The sequence below is a fragment of the Epinephelus lanceolatus genome, chromosome 10 (assembly GCF_041903045.1).
Source record: "Epinephelus lanceolatus isolate andai-2023 chromosome 10, ASM4190304v1, whole genome shotgun sequence".
NCBI lineage: Eukaryota > Metazoa > Chordata > Actinopteri > Perciformes > Serranidae > Epinephelus > Epinephelus lanceolatus.
Genome location: NC_135743.1, coordinates 26,772,900 through 26,796,277, shown reverse-complemented (window position 1 = coordinate 26,796,277; position 23,378 = coordinate 26,772,900). Strand labels below are relative to the sequence as shown.

The 23,378-nt window shown below is 40.5% G+C and overlaps 2 protein-coding genes across 7 annotated transcripts in view; both read left to right on the top strand.

Moving 5' to 3' along the window:
• The first annotated feature begins 3,887 nt into the window (after positions 1-3,887).
• Positions 3,888-6,491, top strand: LOC117266354 (tumor necrosis factor receptor superfamily member 6B-like). Its single transcript, XM_033641503.2, has 5 exons — positions 3,888-4,032; positions 4,688-5,066; positions 5,371-5,550; positions 5,663-5,744; positions 5,840-6,491. Exons 1-5 carry the CDS (start codon positions 4,015-4,017, stop codon positions 6,057-6,059), a joined length of 879 nt encoding a protein of 292 aa, XP_033497394.1. The 5' UTR covers positions 3,888-4,014; the 3' UTR covers positions 6,060-6,491.
• A 5,519-nt stretch (positions 6,492-12,010) lies between these two features.
• LOC117265848 (F-actin-uncapping protein LRRC16A-like) overlaps positions 12,011-23,378 on the top strand; it is a 97,419-nt gene continuing 86,051 nt past the window's right edge. For all 6 annotated transcript variants that reach the window (XR_013492220.1, XR_013492219.1, XM_033640600.2 and 3 more), the window contains exons 1-2: positions 12,011-12,467; positions 18,482-18,579. Coding sequence is in view for 4 of the 6 variants with exons in the window: in XM_033640600.2 (XP_033496491.1) it covers positions 12,428-12,467; positions 18,482-18,579 (138 nt within the window). In the remaining 2 variants the exon portion in view is untranslated. The remainder of the gene's footprint in view (positions 12,468-18,481; positions 18,580-23,378) is intronic.

Genomic DNA, 23,378 nt, shown 5'->3' with positions numbered 1-23,378 from the left:
AGCCAATTTTATGTCATGGATATGGATGGAAGCTCTGGCAAACACTATAGGCCTGATTTACTCTGAATCCTCCTCAGAGGAAACTTCACATCTTGGATCATCAACATCGTCTGCTGGCCATGAAACACTTTCTTCCACATCACATATTTTCCCACGAGAGTGTTAGCCTGGGGTATTCGATGGGAATTTGACCTCAGTTCACCACACATGCTACACTCATCAGTAAATATCTTTACATCTAACTACTTACTAATAAACTGATGAAGCTGAGAAGCTTATTTTCTTCATATTTGACCTTTGGGAACAATATCTTTAGCATAATAATCCAAGATCACAGGTCCACTTTGTAAAACCCATCCTTGCAGTCTTCTATAGCAAGCATCCAACCTGATCGCAGGCAAAAATGTTGGCATTGTACATTTCTGCAAACCACAGATACGATACATTTACATGTTTTTATGTAGCGGATACACTGAAACTTAATGCTACAACAATGCTGCAGTTAACGTGTGGATAGGTTTAGGCACAAAAACCACGGATCGTGTTTTGGCTTAAAATACCCTGTTTATGGGGCACTAGTTTCTCCCTTGAGGAAAACACTGACATATATGAGTAAAAATAAATAAATAAAAACAAATAAAAAATGTGCCAATGAGTTCAGTGGAATAAAGGAATCTATAAATAAATGATAAAAGTTAATAGACTGATTATCAATTAAAAAAAACATTTAAAAAAAAACAAAGAAGAATTGCAGAGGGAATAACAGATTTTGAAAAGTGGTTAGTTTTACAAGCTGGTTAAACTATAGGCTGTTAATTGAAGTTTTACAGTGTTTATGGTTTGCATAAACACACAATGCCAACATTTTCCTTTGGTTACTGGGCTGCAGCATCAGTGAGATGCAGTTCATAGCACTTAAAAGCTTGTAAGTAGACCTTTAAACACTTCACAGTACTTCATTGTATCCCGGTTTTAAACACAAGATCACAAGCATTTTAAGAGAAGGCCAAAAAGTGTGATTTTCAACTCAGCTTGACCCACAACATGTGGGGTGTGTACTCATCCTTATTCATTGTAAGTACACCCTATATAGCCCTATTGCTTTCTCATATTCTGTGGAAAGAGGAGGAAATGAGACATGTAGATACTCGTTTGACTCATTGCATCTTTAAACAGTTCATCTAATTCGTTTAATGTTCACATTGTTACACCGCTCATATCAGTGATCATTCAGTGACTCAGAGATTCAAAAGAAAGAGGTGACTTATTGGCATGTAACACTGGAGCCTGTTTAAACAACCAGCAAGTGGCAAGTCATCCAAAAACCATCGTTCATGTTTAACTTGCACATCACATGAGGTTCCATGGAAATTGAAGAGGGAGATTTTCTTCAGTTGCATTTCCCTAAAACACCAAGCCCTTAGTCAACGGCTCTACAGCAGCAGTGTTGATTTCTTTAACTAAAGAAATGCATGTAGTTAAATTCCTGTACAATTAAACAATTCATTTAAAAGTTGTACAAGTTTTCCATTTGTAAAAGCTTAATTCAGACTTGAGGAAATGACTGCAGACTATGTATTAAGTGATATAACAGAGGTATTTTTATTTATTTATTTAAATTTACTTGACTTCATATAATTCCCAGATCATGGTGCAGTATTTGTGAAAACATCTTCCCTCATTAAACAACCTAAAATTCAACCATTTATTTCCAGTTGAATGGAATGTGAGGATTTGTCTTAGCAGAAGAAAACACATAGTGTGAAATGATTTTCCTTCATTTGACAGTACTTTGTACTTAGCAGAACAGACTACATTGCTCAAAAAAAAATAAGGGAAGTATAAACACCAAGTCAGTTAAAGATCAGGGATATCACTCTGTCCAATGAGGAAGTGCTTTGATGCAAATGAAAGTGACAACAGGTGCAATGGAGAGGCAAAAGCAAGACAACCTCCACAATGGGAGTAGTTTTACATGTGGTGGCCACAGACAGCTGCTCTCTCCTTATCCTTCCTGACTGATTCTCTAGGTTTGTGTTCTGCTAGTGTCCTTGTCACTACTGGTAACATGAGGCGGTGCCTGCAGCCCACACAAGTTGCACAGGAAATCCAGTTCCTCCAGGATGACACATCTACACGTCCGGTCACCAGAAGGTTTGCTGTGTCTCCCAGCACAGTCTAAAGAGCATGGAGGAGACACCAGGAGGCCGGCTGTTACACAAGGAAAGCTGGACAGGGCCGTAGAAGGGCATCAACCCAGCAGCAGGACTGTTATCTGCTCCTTTGTGCAAGGAGGAGCAGGAAGAGCACTGCCAGAGCCCTACAGAATGACATCCAGCAGGCTCCTGGTGTGCATGTTTCTGACCAAACTGTCAGAAACAGACTCCATGAGGATGGCATGATGGCCCGACGTCCTCTAGTGGGACCTGTGCTCACAGCCCAGCACCGTGCAGCTCAACTCGCATCGAGCAGAGAACACCACAACAGGCAGGTCCACCATTGACTCCCTGTTCTCTTCACAGATGAAAGCAGGTTTACACTGATAACATGTGGCAGGCGTGAAAGAGTCTGGGGACACGGTGGTGAACGTTATACTGCCTGTAACATCATCCAGCATGACCGCTTTGGTGGTGGGTCAGTGATGGTCTGGGGAGGCATATCCTTAGAGGGTCACACAGACCTCCATGACCGTATGACACGTCTGATCTGAAAGCAGTTCATTGCAACAGTCCAGAAAACATGAAGGTGCACCATAAGTTTGTTTTTGTTTGTATGGTTGCTGAGCAACGGAGACTTTGCTGGTTCAAACGACTTTAGGCTACAACAGGCTTGCACAGACTTTTTTCCTAACACAAATCAACAGTGGAAATGCATTTGCAAAGTACTTGTATGATTTTTAAAACACAAACGCTTAATTAAACAGCATATACGAGGACAAATTGAGGACAAATAACTTTGTTTACCATTCACAATGTGCGCAGCAATCTTCGTCGTGACGTCAATTCTTCCGACTTGGTCTACCTGGACCTTGCCCGAGTTTGATGACGAAACCTCCGGGTAGAACGGATGTTCTTTTGTACCTTTCCGGACCGGAAACAGTATCAATCCCGGTTCCCGCTACCAATAGAATGCAGCATAAGCAGCTATGGGACGTCATGTACCGGTGCATCCGATGCCACCGCCAAGTACCGCCACAGACTGTCCAGGAGCTCACTGATGCCCTGATCCAGGTCTGGGAGGGATTCCCTAGACACCATCCACAGACTCGTCAGGAGCATGCCCAGACGTTGTCAGGAGTGCATACAGGCACGCAGGGGCCACACACACTACTGGGTCACATTATGAGTTGTTGTGATTAAATTCACACAAGCTGGATCAGCCTATGATTTTATTTTTTTTACTTTGATTTTCGGTGTGATTTTGAATCCAACCCTCAGTGGGTTGATGATTTCGGTTTCCACTGACTGTTGTTACTTCATTTTGTTCTCAACAAATTATACAATGCACATCAGTGAAGATTTTCAACTTGAATAATTCATTCATCAAGATCTGATGTGTGATTTAAGTGTTACTTTAATTTTTTTTGAGCAGGGGGAGGGTGTGTGTTGTAAGTCTGCATATCAGACACCCGGGCCAGCAGGATATTTGGGTGTCAAATATGTGAATAAATTCCAGTAAATGAGAAGCTGTATTGGTGGAGTGGAATCATGAGTTTCATCTCATAGATAAGAGAGAACCTGCTTGCATTAGACCACAAAAAAAAGTCTCATGTTGGTCAGTCACACGAACCTCTCATTTATTAGTTCCTACAGCATATACTGCCTTCATTTTGCTGCCGTATGCTTAGTTCAACGCAAATCTACGCACGTGGAAGTGGTTTGACCTTTTCAACACTGATTGTACTACTCATCCGCAAACCAAATAAAACGCCGACGCAATTACAGTGCAGTTCCCAAAACACTTTAAAAAGGACACTTATCCTGCTGTCAAACCATCACTGACAGAAGTGTCGACATGCACATCATCAGCATGGTGAGTACTCTCTGTGTAAGATGAGGGAGTCAGGATTTTGAGCACTATCTGTTAATTGCCTTATTGATATGATGGATATTGGACTCTAATCAGGGACTTTATAGAGACATAACAAGTCATGACTCTGAGGAATTACGGGTGATCCTTCAGAGACACAAGCAAGTTAAATCTTGTTTGTGTCTGGGGCTTTGAATACACACCGCACTGACTAAAAAAAATATTCTGATAGACTTATTGTATGTTATAAAGAGATGTATGAAAATGTTGCTGCTGCTGCAGGTAGAGTGATAATCAATTACAGTGATCAAAATGTAGGCAATTTCAAAATACTTATTAAATCACAGTTTTCCAATTAAGTTATTCCTTATTTGCATTATAATAATGTGATCTATCCCAAAAAGGTGAAAAATTAACTGAAAAGAGAGTTACAGTATCACTGGACATGATTAATATGCATCAGATAACAACTGATGAGGATGAAAAATGCAACAAAATATCACAACCTCATCTTTTGTCTACTGTATCATTCTAATATCACTGAGATATTCCTGTTTTTGTTATCATTGTGTTAAGTAATACACACAAAAAAAATTATATTAAAAAAAAACAGAGGCTGCACTAACAGTAACTAACAGTATCATGTTCCTCTCCTCAGCTCCTCTTACCGGTGCTGTTCCTGCTCTTTGGTGTCTCGGCGGTTCAATCCGTCCCCACCTTTGAGCACGAAGACCCGGTCACCGGTCGGAGCCTCACCTGTAACCAGTGTCCACCCGGAACTTACATGGCCGCCTACTGCACCGCCACCACACAAACCAAGTGCCTGCCCTGCAAGAGCCACCACTTCACCGAGATGTGGAACTACCTGCCCAAGTGTCTGTACTGCTACAACTTCTGCTCTGAGAACCAGGAGGTGGAGACGGAGTGCTCAGCGACCACCAACAGGGTCTGTCGGTGCAAAGAGGGTTTCTATCTGATCAATGACTTCTGCATGAGACACTCAGAATGCGGGGTCGGACACGGTGTTAAAACGAAAGGTATTTATGGGGGGAAAAGATGGTTTCTTGTTTTACTTAGAGAATTTTGTCATCGATTCGCTTCCATCACATGGTGTAAGATATTATTAAACCTGGCTGGGTCGTTTTTGCAGCGCATGTGCATCATTATGAGGGAGAATCAGTGTTTTTGTCTACAGAAATAAAGAGACGCAATAATGCCATAAAACGATGCATCAATCACTCAGTGTAGCATTCCGTTGACTAAATAAATCCACTAAGTGCATGAATACAATGGTGTTTTAAAACATTATAATGACCCCAAGTGCATTGTTGTCTTCTGTAGGTACGCCACAAACTAACACAGTTTGTGAAAGCTGTTCCGAGGGCTACTTCTCAACTTCATCTTCCGCGCTGGAGCCGTGCGTAAAACACCAGGACTGCGCAAACGGACAGATTGCGCTCCTCCCCGGCACAGTTAACCAGGACAAAATGTGTGGCTCCTGCGAGGATCTTGCAGACGGAGGTGTGTACCTACAGTTGATTTTAACCGCTCTAGAAGTACTTAAATCAATTTTGGGGACGACAAATGAAAGAAAGTTCGATTTAAAACTCACGCTGTATAACTTTTTTCTCAGGTGAGACGCTCAGGTCTTTCGCCTCAGGATTCTTCAGTATGCACAGGATGCGCGTGTCGAAAATGAAAACGTTTGTTTCCAGGTAAGGCTGCACCCTCTGTAAACTATGTTTGTTCCTATTGTCGACTCCTTTCACGTCTTAATTCACGTAATGCAACACAATTCTCTCTCCAACAGGTATATTCATGAGTCAGCAGGGGGAACGGTCGCCAAACAGAGAGGTCCTCTGATGGATCAGATCAAATCATGGCTGGCCCAGGCTCCAGAGTCACAGCTGAAAAGTCTGCCACAGATGCTGAAGGCTTCACAGCTCCGCTCCATGGCAGAAAAACTAGAGAGTATAGTCAATAGCATTAAGGAGCAGAGCCCGAACTGCACCTTATCATTCGTTGTTTAGATGTAGAGTGACAGTGTCCATGGCACATACATTAACATATACCTCTTTCTTATTTGGCAGTTTTGCCCACTTGAAAACAAGTATTTATATTTTTTTTTCATTTGCATTTCAATTGAGAGTACATGCACTGCCTTAAAGACTGACCTAGTGATATTTCATAAATGTTTTTGTTTCTTTAACTCAGCTAAGACTGTTTACATCAGATTGTTATGAGGGAACAAGTGACAAACCGTTAAACTTGGGAGAATTATGCATATATTTAACAACACATTGTGACATTACATGATAGATTGTACATAAATACTTATGTTTAAAAGTGAGCGACAATTAAAATAAATGTTATCATAAAAATGTTTGAAGTCCTGTGAAACTGAGTGATAAACTGAAAACGTAACGTGCAGCAGCAAAATAAAGAATACCGGTATGATCTAATATGAGTCTGGTTGTACTTTGTGCAAATCACCACAAGGTGTAGCTATCTTCTCTTTTTATCACATTTGAAAATACAGCCCATATAAACTACTACAGTGACTCATTGACTTGGTATGGACTATTATGACCAGATCATGGTCCACCAATTGAAATGTTAAAGTGACCAAAAAGGTTATTATATATTTTGTTGATGAAAGCATTTTTTAAAAGGGAAATAATTAAAACGCTGTAAAATATGTGTATATTTTGAATGTCTAGGATCTCTGGTAAAGCATGAATATTTATTTAATATTTTTGTTATATGCAAAATATACACATCCCAGCTGGCATTGTAATGTGTATTCACACAATGGTTGAATCACTGTTGAATTATGTTTTGATTTTTAAAGATGAATCAATGTTAATTCCGCATCGTTGTTTTAATGTCGTTTCATGAACATCAGACATTTCAAAATTGTTTCAACATTGAAACAGATCTTTCTGAAATTTCAATGTTGATTCATGAGAATTTTGTTAACCTTTTCACAACAATCAGAATTACACATTGTTTCAATGTTGTTTCAATGTTGACACAACAACTGACATTACACTTGTACCAGTGCCAGTGGTTAACTAAAAGGGTACAAATGCTTGTGGCGGGGGCGGGGGGAGAGACTTAGAGCAGGTCCATTTTTGTACCTTATAATTTTGTACATTATTTATTTTAATTATCGCTCACTTTCAAACATAAGTTTCTATGTACAAACTATTATGTAATGTCATAATGTGTTGTTAAATAGAAGCATCATTCTCCCAAGTTTAACAGTTTGTCACTTTTTTATTTCTCAGAAATCTGAAGTAAATAGACTTACCTGAGTTTAAGATACACAAATATCTATGAAATATCACTGTCAGTCTTTGAGGCAATGCATGTACTCTCAATTGAAATGCAAATGAAAAACATGTTTAAACACCTGTTTTTATATGGGCAAAACTGCCAAATAAGAAAGAAAATATAAGATAAGATAAACTAAGCCCTGCTCTGCCATGGAGACACCGCAGGGCCAGCAGATGAAGAGAGTGGCATAACCACGAGAACAAGAGGTATATGTTACTGTATGTGCCATGGACACTGTCTCTCTACATCTAAACAACAAATGCACCGCCCACACATGCACCAAGTGGCAACTTCTTTCACTGTTAGACAACCTCAGCTACACTATCCTTATAATCCCATAAGGATGATCCTTCTTGTCACACCTCCTTTCCATCACCACATTTGTTTCATCTCCCCACGACCAAGTTTCGCTTGATGAAGCATGCAAAATGGAACTTAAATTGTGACACCAGTTCATCTGCCCTTGGAATGGCATCGCTTTCTTTTACAACGGCTACATCACCAGGCCAGAAGACATCCAACTCTTCACCGACACATCCCCTTCTGTTGGTTTCACCAGCTACTATGGCAGCAGGTTCCCTTCATTTGAATTAAATCTTCCGCAATACAAGTCTATATCAGCAGTATTAACTTCTTGGTGAAACTGTCCTCTGGGGCACCATGTCCAGCCCTGTCCCACTCACACATCAGCATGTTAATCAAAGGCCTCTGCGGGGCTGAACCACATCCCATGCCTAAACGTTTGTCCCTCACTTCAGACCTTCCCACCCCTTGCATCCAAACCTTCCATTCAAATTATCTGACTCCATCAACAGATTAAGTCTTGGAATCCATGTTCCTACTGGCATGAAAATACAAAAACTAAATGTTATCTAGTATCAAGTAAGTTCTAGGAGTACTGAAATCAATTTTTGGGACAACAAATGAAAGAAAGTTTGATCTAAAACTCACGCTGTACAACTTTGTTTCTCAGGTGAGACGCTCAAGACCTTCGGATTCCTTCAGGATTCTTCAGTATGCACAGGATGCGTGTGTCGAAAATGAAGATATTTGTTTCCAGGTAAGGCTTAACTCTCTGCAAATCATGTTTGTACCTTTTGTCGACTCCAGAGTAACAGCTGAAAAGTCTGCCACAGAAGGCTTCACAGCTCTGCTCCATGGCAGAAAAACGGACAGATTGCGCTCCTCCCCGGCACAGTTAACCAGGACAAAATGTGTGGCTCCTGCGAGGATCTTGCAAATGGAGGTGTGTACCTACAGTTGATTTTATCTGCTCAGCACTGAGTTAAGTTCTAGGAGTACTTTTAGCATTTTTTGGGACGACAAATGAAAGAAACTTTGATTTAAAACTCGTACTGTATGACTTTTTCTCAGGTGAGACGCTCAGGTCTTTCGTCTCAGGATTCTTCAGTATGCACAGGATGCGTGTGTCGAAAATCAAAAAGTTTGTTTCCAGGTAAGGCTGCACCCTCTGTAAATCATGTTTGTATATCTTGTCGACTCCTTTCATTTCTTAATTCAATTAATACAGACACTAATGAATTATTAGGTATCTTCCTCCAACAGGTATATTCACGAGTCACTCGCCAAACAAAGAGGTCCTCTGATGGGTCAGATCAAATCGTGGCTGGCCCAGGCTCCAGAGTCGCAGCTGAAAAGTCACGGATGCTGAAGGCTTCACAGCTCCGCTCCATGGCAGAAAAACTAGAGAGTATAATCAATAGCATTAAGGAGCAGAGCCCAAACTGCACCTTATCATTCGTTGTTTAGATGTAGAGTGACAGTGTCCATGGCACATACAGTAACAAACACCTCTTTCTTATTTGGCAGTTTTGCCCACTTGAAAACAAGTATACATACCCAACCAACATTTTCCCAGTGAAATAACGTTCAGAACTGGTTCAAAAGTGAAAGGTTTTTCACAAAGTGAAAGGTTTTTCACTTTTTATTTGGAGACGTTCATTATGACACATTCAAATTTCAATCATATTTCACTGCGATTTACAATAGTGAGATTTTTCATCCCACAGTGTGCAAATAATAGGCCTACCTTATCATCATTCTGGAGCTTTACTTAGTATATGCTATCTTTTCTATCTTTGAACATATCTGTAATTTCTGTAATTGCACTAGCACGACTAAGTTTAAAACCTATTGTATTACACAATATTATTCACTATATTGTTTGTATGTTGCTGTATGCCAAACGTTTGGGCCCCTTGTTTCTGCATCACTTTGCTCTAACATTATTAACTCCCTCTCCCGTCCAATGTGTTCGCCTCGCTGTATGTAGAGTAATTTGTAGGTGAAATGGCCTCTTACAGGCTACAGTGACAGTCCATAAAGGCAGTCGCATTAATAAGTCAACATTACACACACACACACACACACACACACACACACACACACACACACACACACACACACGATTTGAACTCCACGAAGCTGTAATGGTAAACTACTTGCGCATGCGCAATAAGGCAGTAAGCGGAAGTGAATTGTACAGATACGAAACAGAAAATGTCCTGAAAGCTTCTTGCTGGCAGCACACAGGCTATACAGTTCTATATTCATGACATTTACTAAACATTAAATACATTGAAATAACGTCTTCATGTAGACCACATTTCACCCACCTGTGCAATATGACTTTGGAGAAACACCTTACACACTAATCAGTATTGTCTTTAGTTTGAACTACAACTGTGAATGAAACAAATTTGTAATTTTGACACGCTGATGCTGTAACTGCATTTTAGCTGGTTGAAAAGAAGGTGAAAAGAGGTCTGAGCCGTTCAGACCGAATATCAACCAGTTTTCCCCTAGAACTCAACTTTAAAATCCCAGTTGGTCTTCATTCGGTATTTTCATTTGCATTTCAGTTGAGAGTAGGCCTACATTCATTGCCTCAGAGACTGACCTAGTAACATTTCATAGATGTTTGTGTATCATAAGCTAAGGTAAGACTATTTACTTAGGATTTCTATGAAGGAAGAAGTGACAAACTGTTAAACTTGGGAGAATGATGCATATATTTAACAACACATTGTGACATTACATGATAGATTGTACATAAATACTTATGTTTGAAAGTGAGCGACAATTAAAATAAATGTTATTATAAAAATGTTTGAAGCTCTGTGAAACTGAGTGATAAACTGAAAACGTAACGTGCAGCAGCAAAATAAAGAATACCGGTATGATCTAATCTGAGTCTGGCTGTACTTTGTGCAAATCACCACAAAGTGTCGCTATCTTCTCTTTTTAATGACATTTGAATATGCAGCCTGTAGAAGCTACTACAATTTGTCCAAACCCTATTAGAGAGTAGTAAGGTAAGTTATTAAAATATATTCAATTAATTTGTTTATTTATATTATATTATTCACAATAAAAAAAACGTGTAGTTTTCTTCAGAATATCATATTGCACTGTCCAAAAAACTAACTGCAACCTCTCACTGACTTGGTATGGACTATTATGACCAGATCACAGTCCACCAAGTGTAATGTTAAAGTGACTTAAAAGGCCATTATAGATTTTTTTCAATGAAAGGATTTTGAAAAAGGAGAAAAAAAATAAAATGCTGCCAATATGTGTATATTTTGAATTTCTAAAAATCCCCAGTAAAAACATGGATATTTATTTGTATAGGCTATTTAATAATATTGTATCCATTTTAACAGAATAAAAGTAGGCCTCTCTGCAGGGACAATATTCTCACCTTTTTTAAAATTATTATTTTATTTATTTAGTTATAAGAATGTACAGACAATCAATGATACCAGTCCAAGTGACAAAGAAAAAAGGATTTTAAGTATATCACCAAGCAATATGCATGATAACAACAACAACAACAACAATAATGATAGTAATGATTATCATTATTATATTATAGAGAGGAGAAGAAGAAATGAGGATAATTTATGTGACAGACTTCACCAAACAAACATTTCTGAGTGAATTATAGCTACTGACATAGATTTCTTATTTGTTACTAATTTAATAGACCCAAAATACAACCAAAAACAACTTAAAAAATGGGGTTGAATGAAGACATTTAGCTTTATGAGTATGAAATTACCCCAATAAGGTGAAAAAGTTAACAATAGCAAAATAAATCATAACATTGTTTTCTCCTTCAGAATAATAGCATGTGTTGTTTTGCAAAATATACTCTACTATTCTTAAAGTCCTCCCAAAAAGTAGGCTGATACAATATGTGCAGCCATAACACAGATGGATGATACTTTTTTTGCACAGCCTTGCAAAAGCACATTATCAGAGTAGTATAATTTTTGTGCAGTATTTTAGAGGTTTAAAGTGCATTTCTAGGCTTCTCGTGGTCGTGATGTCAGAGTGATCTTATTATAGGCTAGTTATAATAAGTCCTGTATTAATCTCCTATGTTATGGCCAGCTATAGTGCTGCTCCTATGCTGCAGCACAAGCATAGGATAGGGACCCCATGAGACCTCGCCAAGGACCGCTAGAGGTCCCTGGTTCCCAGCTTGGGAACCACTATTGTAGGCTGCTCATTAATATCTGGCTGACACCACCACCACCGCCCCCTCCTGCCACGCCACACCGCCCCGGCATCGCATCGGCTCCCTGGCTGTCGCATCACCGAGCGGGGAGGGGCCCCGGTTCCCACTATTGGCTGGTAGGGTACTGTATTACCGACAGCTTTACGGTAGGGCCACGGCCAGAACGCGTGAGCGGTGGTCTTTTCATCTCCCTGAAGAAGAGCAGTATCTGCTGGTGTTCAACATGATTTTAAGGCGACTCTAGCAGCTGTTTTTACCACACTCTTTCTTCATCACACAACCTCTGAACCGTGTTTGAATTAAAAAGAGATGCACGCAGATAAACGCGGATACATTGTCCGGACACCGCGAGAGGAGAGGAGCATGTAACCGGGAGAAACACACCGGCGGCGGCGGCGGCGGAGGCACCACCTGACACTTCTCTCTCTCGCGCTCCTTGTTTCCTCATAATTTGAGGCTTCTCGATGTGTTGACTGGACTCTCCTGGTTGTTTGGGATATTATCTTCAGCAAAATGAGCGAAGAAGTGTCAGAGGTCCCCAAAGAGCTCCTGGGTAAGAGCGTATCATTTGTAGCCATGTGTCCAGACTGGAACAATCAGTGATAGTGCCTCTTTCATATTCCTAACTCACAGGGTGCATGTGCTCCTCACTGACTTCTGTAGTGTGTTGAGCAGATAGAATAAAATACAACACATCCATACTTACCGTGGCTCCTATAATGTTGATAGTATCCAACCCATTTTCCTACAGGGCCACTTTTATTGTGAAATTCTCATTGTGGTCATGACTATCCTTTAGAATATACACTGGGATTATTAAAATGTATTTCCTCAGTTGATACAGTCAAAACCAGACATTACTCCAGGCTGTTTATAATCTCCCAACTCCAATGAGGCTGTAAATGCTCTACCTGCAGTAAAGCTTGAAGCTGTGTACACATGGAGCCCTGCTGTTGTTGATGAAGGTGCTTGTGCTGTTGATGTAATGTGGTCTACAGACTATATTTGGAAGAAAAGCAGGATAGTTTAGATGTGAGTGGCCAGCCTGTCAGCCCACATAACTTACTTACAGGGTTATTTTCCCCACAGTAACCTTGGGTCCACTCTCACATCTCTCGCCTGGAGTTTTGACCAATCCTCCCTCGGTCTGTCCAGTTATGTTTTTTATGATTTATTTGTACTGATTGAGTCCTGCAGCCTGTTTGGGTCAAGCCCATGGTCTCTTTGTTTGGCAAAGTAGCTCAGTTTTTGACACCTCAGTGCAATGTTGGACAAGCACAAGCTCTTTCTTTCTGTCTCTCTGCATCTCTTGCGGACACACACACAAGGCTACAATGTTTTTTGGCTGAGTTTAAGAGACTTGCAGTGCAGAATGTAGATGAGGCTTAAAGGAAAATGCTAGGTCATGTAGTCACTTGGTCAGACATGCATTCACTCACTGAGTCACAGAGTGTGTCAGCCACTCAGTCGCTTATATTACTGTTGGTGGAGCTCCTTAAATGAGCTCCTAAAATAGTTGAGAAGGAGCAGACATTAGAAGACAAAACTATGTTCCTTTTTTCAGTTTGATGAGGGGATTTTCACCCCATTAATGTTAAGTGTGTATAGCATAGTATCTTCTTTAACTGGTTAACATCTTGTATAAACCTCAAGTTGCCCCTTAAGTAGCTTTAAGGTTGTTAAAATCATCTTATTCCACTCTGTCTGACAGTATCACATCTGTGTGTTCTCTATCAGCTTAATCTGGCTCTTCATTGACGCAACAATGTTTACACTAAGTGAAACATTCAAACCAAAGACTCAAGATGTTTTATGGCTGCTCCTTTTCTATCAACTCTAAATATTCTAGCATTCTTGTTCATCATTTGCCTCCAGAATCAGCCTAACAGACTGGGTGCCATCATACATTTGGGATCTGATTTGGAATTTTAACATGACTGACCAACCAGTGGGTCAAAGTTCTCAATCTGAGTCTTCTGGAAAGTATTTTGGATGTGCATATCTTTTCTTTTCCAAGCTCTGTACAGACCGCAAAGGTAATCCTGAGGTCTAGGGTGCTCAATACTTTTAGTTTCTATAATACAAATTCAAAAAAGATGACTATAGCATGCCAAGATACTGAAAACAAGTTTAAATGGGGCTCATTTGGTGTTTCCCTGACTGTGGATCGACATTTTTTCCACGACTATTAATGCAGATTTCTTATGGTCCAGCCAAGTGTCAGTAAGTTCTCTATCTTCATCCCCTCACCTCAAGAACTTTCCTGATTCTAGCTGACTGATTATCCCAGCAGTAGGCACTTAACCTAAGGAAATTAGTTTGTCATGATCATGTTTCACATATCATGTGGTGTTGTCTGGATGACTATATAACCAGCCATTGTCTGAAATATTCACTGGTGCCGGTGATTCAGCAGCATACAAGACAACTCTTGGCAAGGAATTTCAGCATGATGCTGCAGATGGAAGCACCATAGACTGAGTTATAGAAATGTTCAGGAACCTAACATGGAGCAGTGAGGTGAACACATTTAGGAACTGTGTTTGTGTGCCAAGAATATGTTTTACTGATTTGTACTTCAACATGTCATAGAAGGTGAAGAGATGTGATAAGGCAAAGAAATGACTCAGGTTACCCATCAAAGTTCAACAGGCAGTAGAAGCTGTATTTTTGAGCAGTTAATTGCTGAGCATTGAAGAGTTCTCTTGCTATACTAGGGATGTTTATGAGCCTTTCACCTGAGACTCTGTGTGTTTGTTACTACCTGTAAACTAGTTCCTGTTTGTTAGAAACCTTTAAAGTTCCTCCTGGCATTGATTAAACCCATAAAAAGTCTTCTCTGTACGCTAAAATTCCATATTTAGATGTTTTTTCCATGCAAAAAAAATCCCTTCATACCTTAAATGGCTTAGATGTGACTCTACACCTTTGCACTATTTAGTATGCATGGATCTATGAATATGCAAATTGGTCCCAACCCCTCAGCCGCTCGCCTGCAGCTTGAGCGTACTGGCTCACCTTCGGCTCTGCTCATCAAAAGGCCCTGACACACCAAGCCAGTGGTTGGCCGTCGGTCAAAGTTCAGCGGTTGGTGAGCATCTGCCGCCCTCGTTGGTGCGACGTGTCCTGCACCATTGCCCCTCGTCAGCGCTAGTTGACTTTTTTCTGCTGATTCAGCATGTTGAATCGGCGTTGGCACAGTGGGGCCTATCAGTGAATGAGATCACTCTGATTGGCATTTCAGCTTAGCACACAAGAAGAGAAAAGGAATTGAGGAATGTAAACAAAGAGCTAAAGTCGAGAGGGAGTGAGGTCGAAAGAAACTTGTTATATGAGAAAGATTCTTTTTCTTTAGCTATTGAGCTCTTTAGCAGAATGTTTTATGATGGCTTATGTTATTGTTCACTGTTCTTTTAACATTGGATTGTGTTGCTAATATGCTAACTGGCTAACTAGCGTCAAGATGGTCTTCACATTTCCCTTTTTGAAGGACGATTACAGATGACCACCGTCTGTTGGAATGGAGGAGTATGTCCTCTCATGTTGGCACAGAACATAGGTGCTTGTTGGCTGTCGCTTTGGTGTATTCATGTGCAACTTTTTGGCCAAGACATGGCAACAAGAGGGGACGCAGCAGGCAGCTGTCGTTGCCGCTAGTTCTCTGGCATTGGTTTGGTACATCTGGGCCTAAACACACCGAACACCACTTCCGACAAATAGAATTGAAAATGAAAGTGAAACTCAACTTGCATACCGATACATAACCTGGTTTCTCTGCTGATACCCTGCAAGTTGACAGGATTGGTTGTTTAGGTTTGTGATGTAACAAACCCTTGCTGGATGAATCTGTGCTTTTGAGACTGTCTTTGGTGCACTGCAGTTCTAAGGTGAAAATGCTCAGCCATGGCGCTGACTGCTTATTTCACTTGTAGCACTTAAAAAACACTATATGTACATGTAAACAAGGTAAAAACTATCAAAATTCTCACTCGATTTCTCTGCAAACACACATATAAGTGTTGATAGTTAAGGCCACATAAAAAAACCTTCCAACTATACCTCTTTTTCATAATTAATAAATCATTTTTTGGGTTTATGTGCACCTCTATTTGTTAACATTTGTTTTCTACAACTATTCATACTATGTGTGACTTTTATGATCTTAAACACCTTCATAATGTTTGCCATGAGCAACTCTCAAGAGTGAAAGCTAAAAACCACAGCTCTAATTAGTGACATCATCAACACACCAGTCTGGATCGGCAGAGGGTCAGTAAATGGGAGACTGATTTTATGGGCTTGTGAATTGTTTGTTCGAGCTTTTTACAAGGCCATAGGTCCCCATTCCCCACCTCCCACACGAGTCCCCACTGAAAGTCATCCCAGTGTGACCGAGTGTACACATGCCTTAACTGCTTTATGTGAACAGGGCAGCTGGCTGGTAAAATGTCCACTCCTGTCACACTTTTAATGAACTGAATAAGTAGCAAAATGATAAATGAGAGTCTGTCAGGAACCTTCTTTGTCTGGGACCAAAAACTGCCCAGGCTCATTAAAACATACTAGGTTTCATTTTGTGTAGAAACCTTCCAGAGACATCTCTGTGACTTATGGGGTGTCTGTGGCTATGGTTTTGGAAATGTTGCAAAAGGAAATGGTGCACAATTTCTGTGAAGTTTGTCCAGAAAGGCTTGCAGATGAACCACTTTGCACTTTGCCTAATTATTAGTCTCTCTTTGATCTGATGATGGTTTGTGGAAGCTTGTAGGCAGGGATGCGCTGCATGCCAGCACAGATGTACACACAGAATCCCTCTCTGTCTCAGACACATGTGCGCCAACTGTATCAGCCGCTGTGTGGTGGGTGAGTGAGGAACGTGGAGAGGCAGCTGACCCAGTTGTACTCTCTAAACCAGTTCTCTGGCAGCGGAGGCTTCCACTGGGCGTGAACTGGGGCTGAACCTTATGGGAAAATAATCTAATTGCATTTTTTTATGCCAACATTGTGGTTCAGTATGCAATTATTTTTAATGTTCCTTTTCTTCTGTATTATTCACAATACATGAGAAATAAATCATTCTATAGTATGACCAACACAACATCACACAGTCAACATGCAGTGTACTCCCATAAAGGCTGGATACCATTAGTTAGGACAGCCATGTAGCCAGCTGTAACTGTCATACATGTGTTAGGTGTAACCATATGCACAACTAACATACCTTTCTAGTTACCAGAAACAAAAGTAAAAACAAGAAGAGGAGGAAAAATGATACCAGGGGGTGTTTGGAGGCCTTAATGAGCTTCTTTGTCCGGGCCCCCACCATAGTCTGGGATCGCCACTGTATACACAGCTCTTTCATTTATGTACATGTTATGATGAAATGAGATGAATTGATGCATGAATTGAAATGTGTAACATATTTTTATTTAGTTACTGAATTGTTAAGACCTTTAGTCACAGTAGAATATTAAAGCTTTGACTTTAAATCTGAGAAAAAGAACAACAAGCAACAGCAAGAGGGAACTTGGTTTAAATCCAGGGTGGGGGGGTTTGAACCCTGGGGTGGGGAAGCCCTTCTGTGCGGAGTTTGCATGTTCTCCCCGTGTCAGCGTGGGTTTTCTCCGGGTACTCCAGCTTCCTCCCACAATCCAAAGACATGCAGGTTAGGTTCATTGGTGACTCTAAATTGGCCGTAGGTTTGAATGGTTGCCTGTCTCTATGTTTCAGCCCTATGATAGTCTGGTGACTTGTCCCGGGTGTTCCCTGCCTCTCGCCCAGTGACAGCTGGGATAGGCTCCAGCCAATTCCTGATTGAGAGTTCAGTCCTAGCCATCTCTCAACCCTACAATTTCAATATCAACCTGATCAAATTGAAGAGGGCGGGTCAGACAGAAGTGAATTATGTCTTACCACACACAGAAGTAAGAGGAAGCCAAATGCTGTCTGACAGCACCATTAGACTTGTTGCTTGATAAATGTCTTGAATGATTAATTTATTTTTTAAATTGTCATTTAATTCATTTTCTGTTGATCTAATTCATCTTTTAAGCATTATTATAGATGAGCATGTGAGGATGTGCACGCAGTTTGTTCAGTTTACCAGTCTGACTGACTGTGTATGTATGTGTGCGTGTGTGCATTTGATGTCAGAATTACTGACACTTTCACATCTCGCTGCACATGTGCTGAAATCTGACACAGATCAGTCCTCAGGAGAGGGATTCATGATGCGCAAGTTAAATGAAAACTAGGAGAAAGATCATTTTTCCTGTGGTGTGTTAAAATTGGACTTGATACATTTTTCATCGATGCTCTCTTCTAATCAGTGGATCTGGAGAATTCATTCCCCCTGCGGCAGAAATGCACTGATCTGTGCTCTGCTGATTCAGATTGGGTCTGTGTTAAGACTTTGTGGGAAAGAGAATATAAAGACACTCTTTGTAATGCACGATAAACCTCTTGGCAGCAGTTTTCTTCTTCTAATTCAATGCACAGATTTTCAAACCCTTCCAAGTGATTCTCTCCTTATTTTATTTTATCTCCTCTCTTATCTTCCCCGTGTAGAGAGTGTGAGGGATGCAGTGGGGAGGAAGGTGAAGCTGTCGCTGAGGAGGAGAGTCAAACTGGAGATCAAAGGAGACAAGACGGAGAACAGAGTCTTGGTGAGTCAACTACTGCTGTTTTCAAGCTACTTCTTCATTAAGGGGAGGGAATCTCACAATTTTCTGCTCTTGAAATGTACAGTTTTCACTGAAGAACATCAAAACCTCCTTGGTTTTCCCCCCTGCACATTTGGCACTTGAAAGACATTCATTATTTTAACCGTCACAGTGAGCATCACTTCGCTGCGCTGCCGCTTTGCCTTTTCAAGTTCAATTAATACTTTGATTTTGGGGTAATTTCATGCAAATCAAAGACAGACAGATTGTGTGAAAAGGCACCAACATAACCCTCAACCTCTCCTGTCTCATTCAGTCTGAGGCCTGGGCATCTAAAATGGATCAAAAAGGGTTGTTATCTTTCAGTCCCGCTGGTCACGTTCACTTTAAGTGAAACCAGCATCATCTTAGATGCAGAGAGGTTTCTTACAGCACTTGAATCATTGCTTGTTTATAAGACGGTTTTGTAAATGATTGCCAGTATGCTTTCCAGTATCTGGGTCATGTGATTTTCTCTGCGGGGTATATGTGTGCCAAAGTTTTAAGAGGTCTTCTCAAATTACAAGAAGTGTTGCACAAGATCTGAAAGACTAATGATCCATCACAGTTTGATGAATCTGAGTTAAATGTGAAAATGGGCTATGGATGTATTAAGTTCCCCTATGGGCTACAGCTTTAGCTCTTTTTTGTGACCATTAAAAGTATGCCGAATTAGCTATGAGCTGTTCTTGATTGCATTGCACCCATTGGTATGAACATATCTAAGTGTAATTTGGACTTTCTTTGCAATGAACATCAGAAATAATGATATCCTTGGAAAGTTTAAAGGTATACTATGCAAGGTTGTTGTAGTTTTACTGTTACTTATTGTGAGCAGTATTGCCAGCGAAAATAAAAGCCAACCTCAGATTCACTCTGCTTGCTGTTCCTCCTCACTATATTTCTGTTTTTGGGTGCCATGTCTGCGATTTTTGTAGCTTCCTCTTGGATGTGTGCTGCTTATGGTCTGGCACCTAGTGGCAACTTTTTTTTTATAAAGTCCTGACCTCACCTGTGCATTGTACCCAGGAGTATCTGCAGAAAAATACATTGCCTCACACTTCTAGTGGCTCATAAGTGATGATTGAGAGGGATATACTTTTGCATGAGTCTATACATAACCAATTTCCTGTTGTTTTTATAACACAAGCGTACAGCATCACTGAGGAGTCATGCTAAAACAATAAAAGCAGCAGCTAAAGTTAAACCCATGGGCCCAATTCTAAAGTTCATCCATGCACACCCCACAACTATGTATCCACACTGGCCCTCAGTGTGTCTATACGGCAGGTGGAAATAGAAGCTCAGACCATTAACTGCTGGCCACGTAGCAGTAAATCCACTGAACACTAAATAATTAATACCTGGTGGATCATTAAAAATGCATATTGACTCTTTCTGGGCTTAAACCAGATCAAAAGCTGAGGATAGTTAAGACGGAAAAGTTCCCTCAGTAAATCAGAGTCAGAGCAGGGTCCATAAAGTTTGATGGTTGAATCAGAAAGAGTTCAGTCGCTGTGAATGGATCTGCAGGTTTGATATATAAGGGTCTGGGTGGAAATGGCAGGAGCCTTTTAGTCATACTGTTCTCAGTGGAATGAGAAGCTTTTAGTTGTACAGCTCTGTGTGGAATACACAAAGAAACTGAGTTGTAGAGAAACTTTTAAGAGCTTTGTGAATGGTTAGGTTGTCTGCTTTAGGATTTGATACTGTGTGACATTCACAGAACTATCAGCCACATCCCTGAGCATGATATCACTTACACTGAATATTCTTCAACCAAATATTCAGACATTTGTAGTTACTGAAGCAAATTAAATATGTCATTGAGGGATGTATAGAGGAGAGAGACAGGAGTGATTCGCTTCACTGTCACATGTCTTGTACTTTGCTTAATGATCAGGGAGCATGCTGAGGTGGGAAGCGACAGGAGACAGCCAGTTCCTACGCAAGAACATTGCACTTGTCAGTTTATGTAAGGTATCCGCTAATTGGAGACGCATCATTACTGCTGGAGTCTGGAGGCATCAGTGTTTAACCAGCAAGGAACATGGAGATCTACAGCCACATTCTTTGAAGTGATGATTTTTTCATGTTGAAATACCAACTTCTATGTATCAGTGTTCTAGTTTACTCCAGCATAATGTAAAATCTTAAATTAAAGGAAAATTCCAGCTTCTTTACTTATTCTAAATGTCAACTCTGTTTTAGAAATTTGGGAAATGTGACTCGAGCAAAACAATCTATATCAGTGGAGGAAGTGTTAGCCTCCTAAAGCTTTCTAAAAAAAAACTTAAATGTTACATAAACCTTTGTCTCTAAATCCAATCTAAAGTAAATGGAAAGTAGCCCCCTGGATAAGCTATTGAACAGTGTAGCTAATAGGGGTGTACCTCTGGGCATCTTGCTGGTATATGCCTTGTTTACAACTGATAGTCACAATGGCCACAACTGTAAGAATAATGCCAGCCTTGCACGACTTCTCAAGCAGTGTCACAGTCGCACACAAATTTCCAAAGTCGGGATTAAAATCGTGACAGTTATACATCAGTGGGTGCAGGCTCTGGTGTTCTCGATTGTTTGGTGTAATGTGGTCATAAGATGTAGTCTTTTTCCTGTCTTGACGTTGCGACAAAATCAAACATGTTTAATATTATCATAAGTCTTTAGTCTTGACGCATGCAAATACTTTAATGATTCAATTCAATGACATGAACATTGTCAACAACCAGGAGCAGTGCAGTAACCAAACAAAAAGCAGTAAACCGGTTAGTCAGTAAACATGAAGTGGCCTCCGGAGAGGTGCAAGAATCAAACAAGTCTCAGGTCTCTTGTATTGTGGAAAAAGAGGAGAAACTGGTGGAGTTGTGGAGTGAACAAGAGTCTGTGTTTACCAGACTAGCACTTACAGTCAGGTCCATAATTATTTCGACAATGATACAGTTGTCGTCATTTTGGCTCTGTACACCACCACAATGGGTTTTAAATGAAACAATGAATACCTGCTTAAAGTGCAGACTCTCAGCTTTCATTTAAGGCTTTTTTCAAAAATGTAGTATGAACCGTGTAGGAATTACAACCATTTCTTCACACAGTCCCCCAACTTTAAGGGCTCATAAGTATTTGGACAAACTAACATAATCATCAATTAAACAGTCAGTTTTAATACTTGGTTGCAAATCCTTTACAGTCAATGACTGCCTGAAGTGTTGGACACATAGACATCATCAGATGCTGGGTTTCTTCCCTGGTGATGCTCTGCCAGCCCTTTACTGCAGCCGTCTGCACTTCCTGCTTGTGTTTTGGGTGTTTTGCCCTCAGTTTTGGCTTCAGCAAGAGAAACGCATGCTCAGTTGGATTCAGGTCAGGTGATATGACTTGGCCATTGCACAACATTCCACTTCTTTGCCTTAAAAATGACTTTGGTTGCTTTTGCAATATGCTTCAGGTCATTGTCCAACTGCACTGTGAAGCATCGTCCAATGAGTTTTGAAGCATTTAATTGAATCTGAGCAGATAATGTAGCCCCAAACACTTCAGCTTTCATCCTGCTGCTCTTGTAAGCAAGACAAGACTTCACTAGAACAAATACAGAGGGTTTATCACAAGATCCAAACCATTGGTTAGCCTTAAAAATGGAAGGCCAGATTAGAGTTTGTCAAAAACCATCTAAAAAGCCTGTACAGTTGTGGAACAGCATACTATGGACAGATAAAACAAAGATCAACTACCAGAATGATGGGAAGACAAGAGGAGGAAGAAGGGAAGGAACTGCTCATGATCCAAAGCACACCACCTCATCAGTGAAGCATGGTGGAGGTACTGTTATGTCATGGCCATGTATGGCTGCCAGTGGAACTGGTTCTCTTGTATTTATTGATGATGTGACTGCTGACAAGAGCAGCAGGATGAAAGCTGAAGTGTTTGGGGCTACATTATCGGCTCAGATTCAACTAAATGCTTCAAAACTCATTGGACGATGCTTCACAGTGCAGTTGGACAATGACCTGAAGCATACTGCAAAAGCAACCAAAGACATTTTTAAGGCAAAGAAGTGGAATGTTGTGCAATGGCCAAGTCATATCATCTGACCTGAATCCAACTGAGCATGCGTTTCTCTTGCTGAAGCCAAAACTGAGGGCAAAACATCCAAAACACAAGCAGGAAGTGCAGACGGCTACAGTAAAGGGCTGGCAGAGCATCACCAGGGAAGAAACCCAGCATCTGATGATGCCTATGTGTCCAACACTTGAGGCAGTCATTGACTGTAAAGGATTTGCAACCAAGTATTAAAACTGACTGTTTAATTGATGATTATGTTAGTTTGTCCAAATACTTATGAGCCCTTAAAGTTGGGGGACTGTGTGAAGAAATGGTTGTCATTCCTACACGGTTCATACTACATTTTTGAAAAAAGCCTTAAATGAAAGCTGAGAGTCTGCACTTTAAGCAGGTATTCATTGTTTCATTTAAAACCCATTGTGGTGGTGTACAGAGCCAAAATGACGACAACTGTATCATTGTCCAAATAATTATGGACCTGACTGTATTTTAGTAAGAAATATTAGATTTTGAAATGGTTTGCTTTTTAATTTCCACGCTCTGCTCCCAATAAAATAGTGCAGCGAACCAACAGAGACCGGTGGCGAGTTGAGGCGACAAAATCCAAAATGTAAAGTTTGTAAGCAAATACAGTTTATCTTTAAAGACCATATTGATGCTGACTTGACAAGAATACTGTCACCATGTGATGCCTTTAATTT

Coding starts and splice junctions, on each gene's coding strand:
- LOC117266354 (XM_033641503.2), top strand. Junction 5,067..5,370: donor ACACGGTGTTAAAACGAAAG/GTATTTATGGGG, acceptor TGTCTTCTGTAG/GTACGCCACAAACTAACACA. Junction 5,551..5,662: donor CGAGGATCTTGCAGACGGAG/GTGTGTACCTAC, acceptor CTTTTTTCTCAG/GTGAGACGCTCAGGTCTTTC.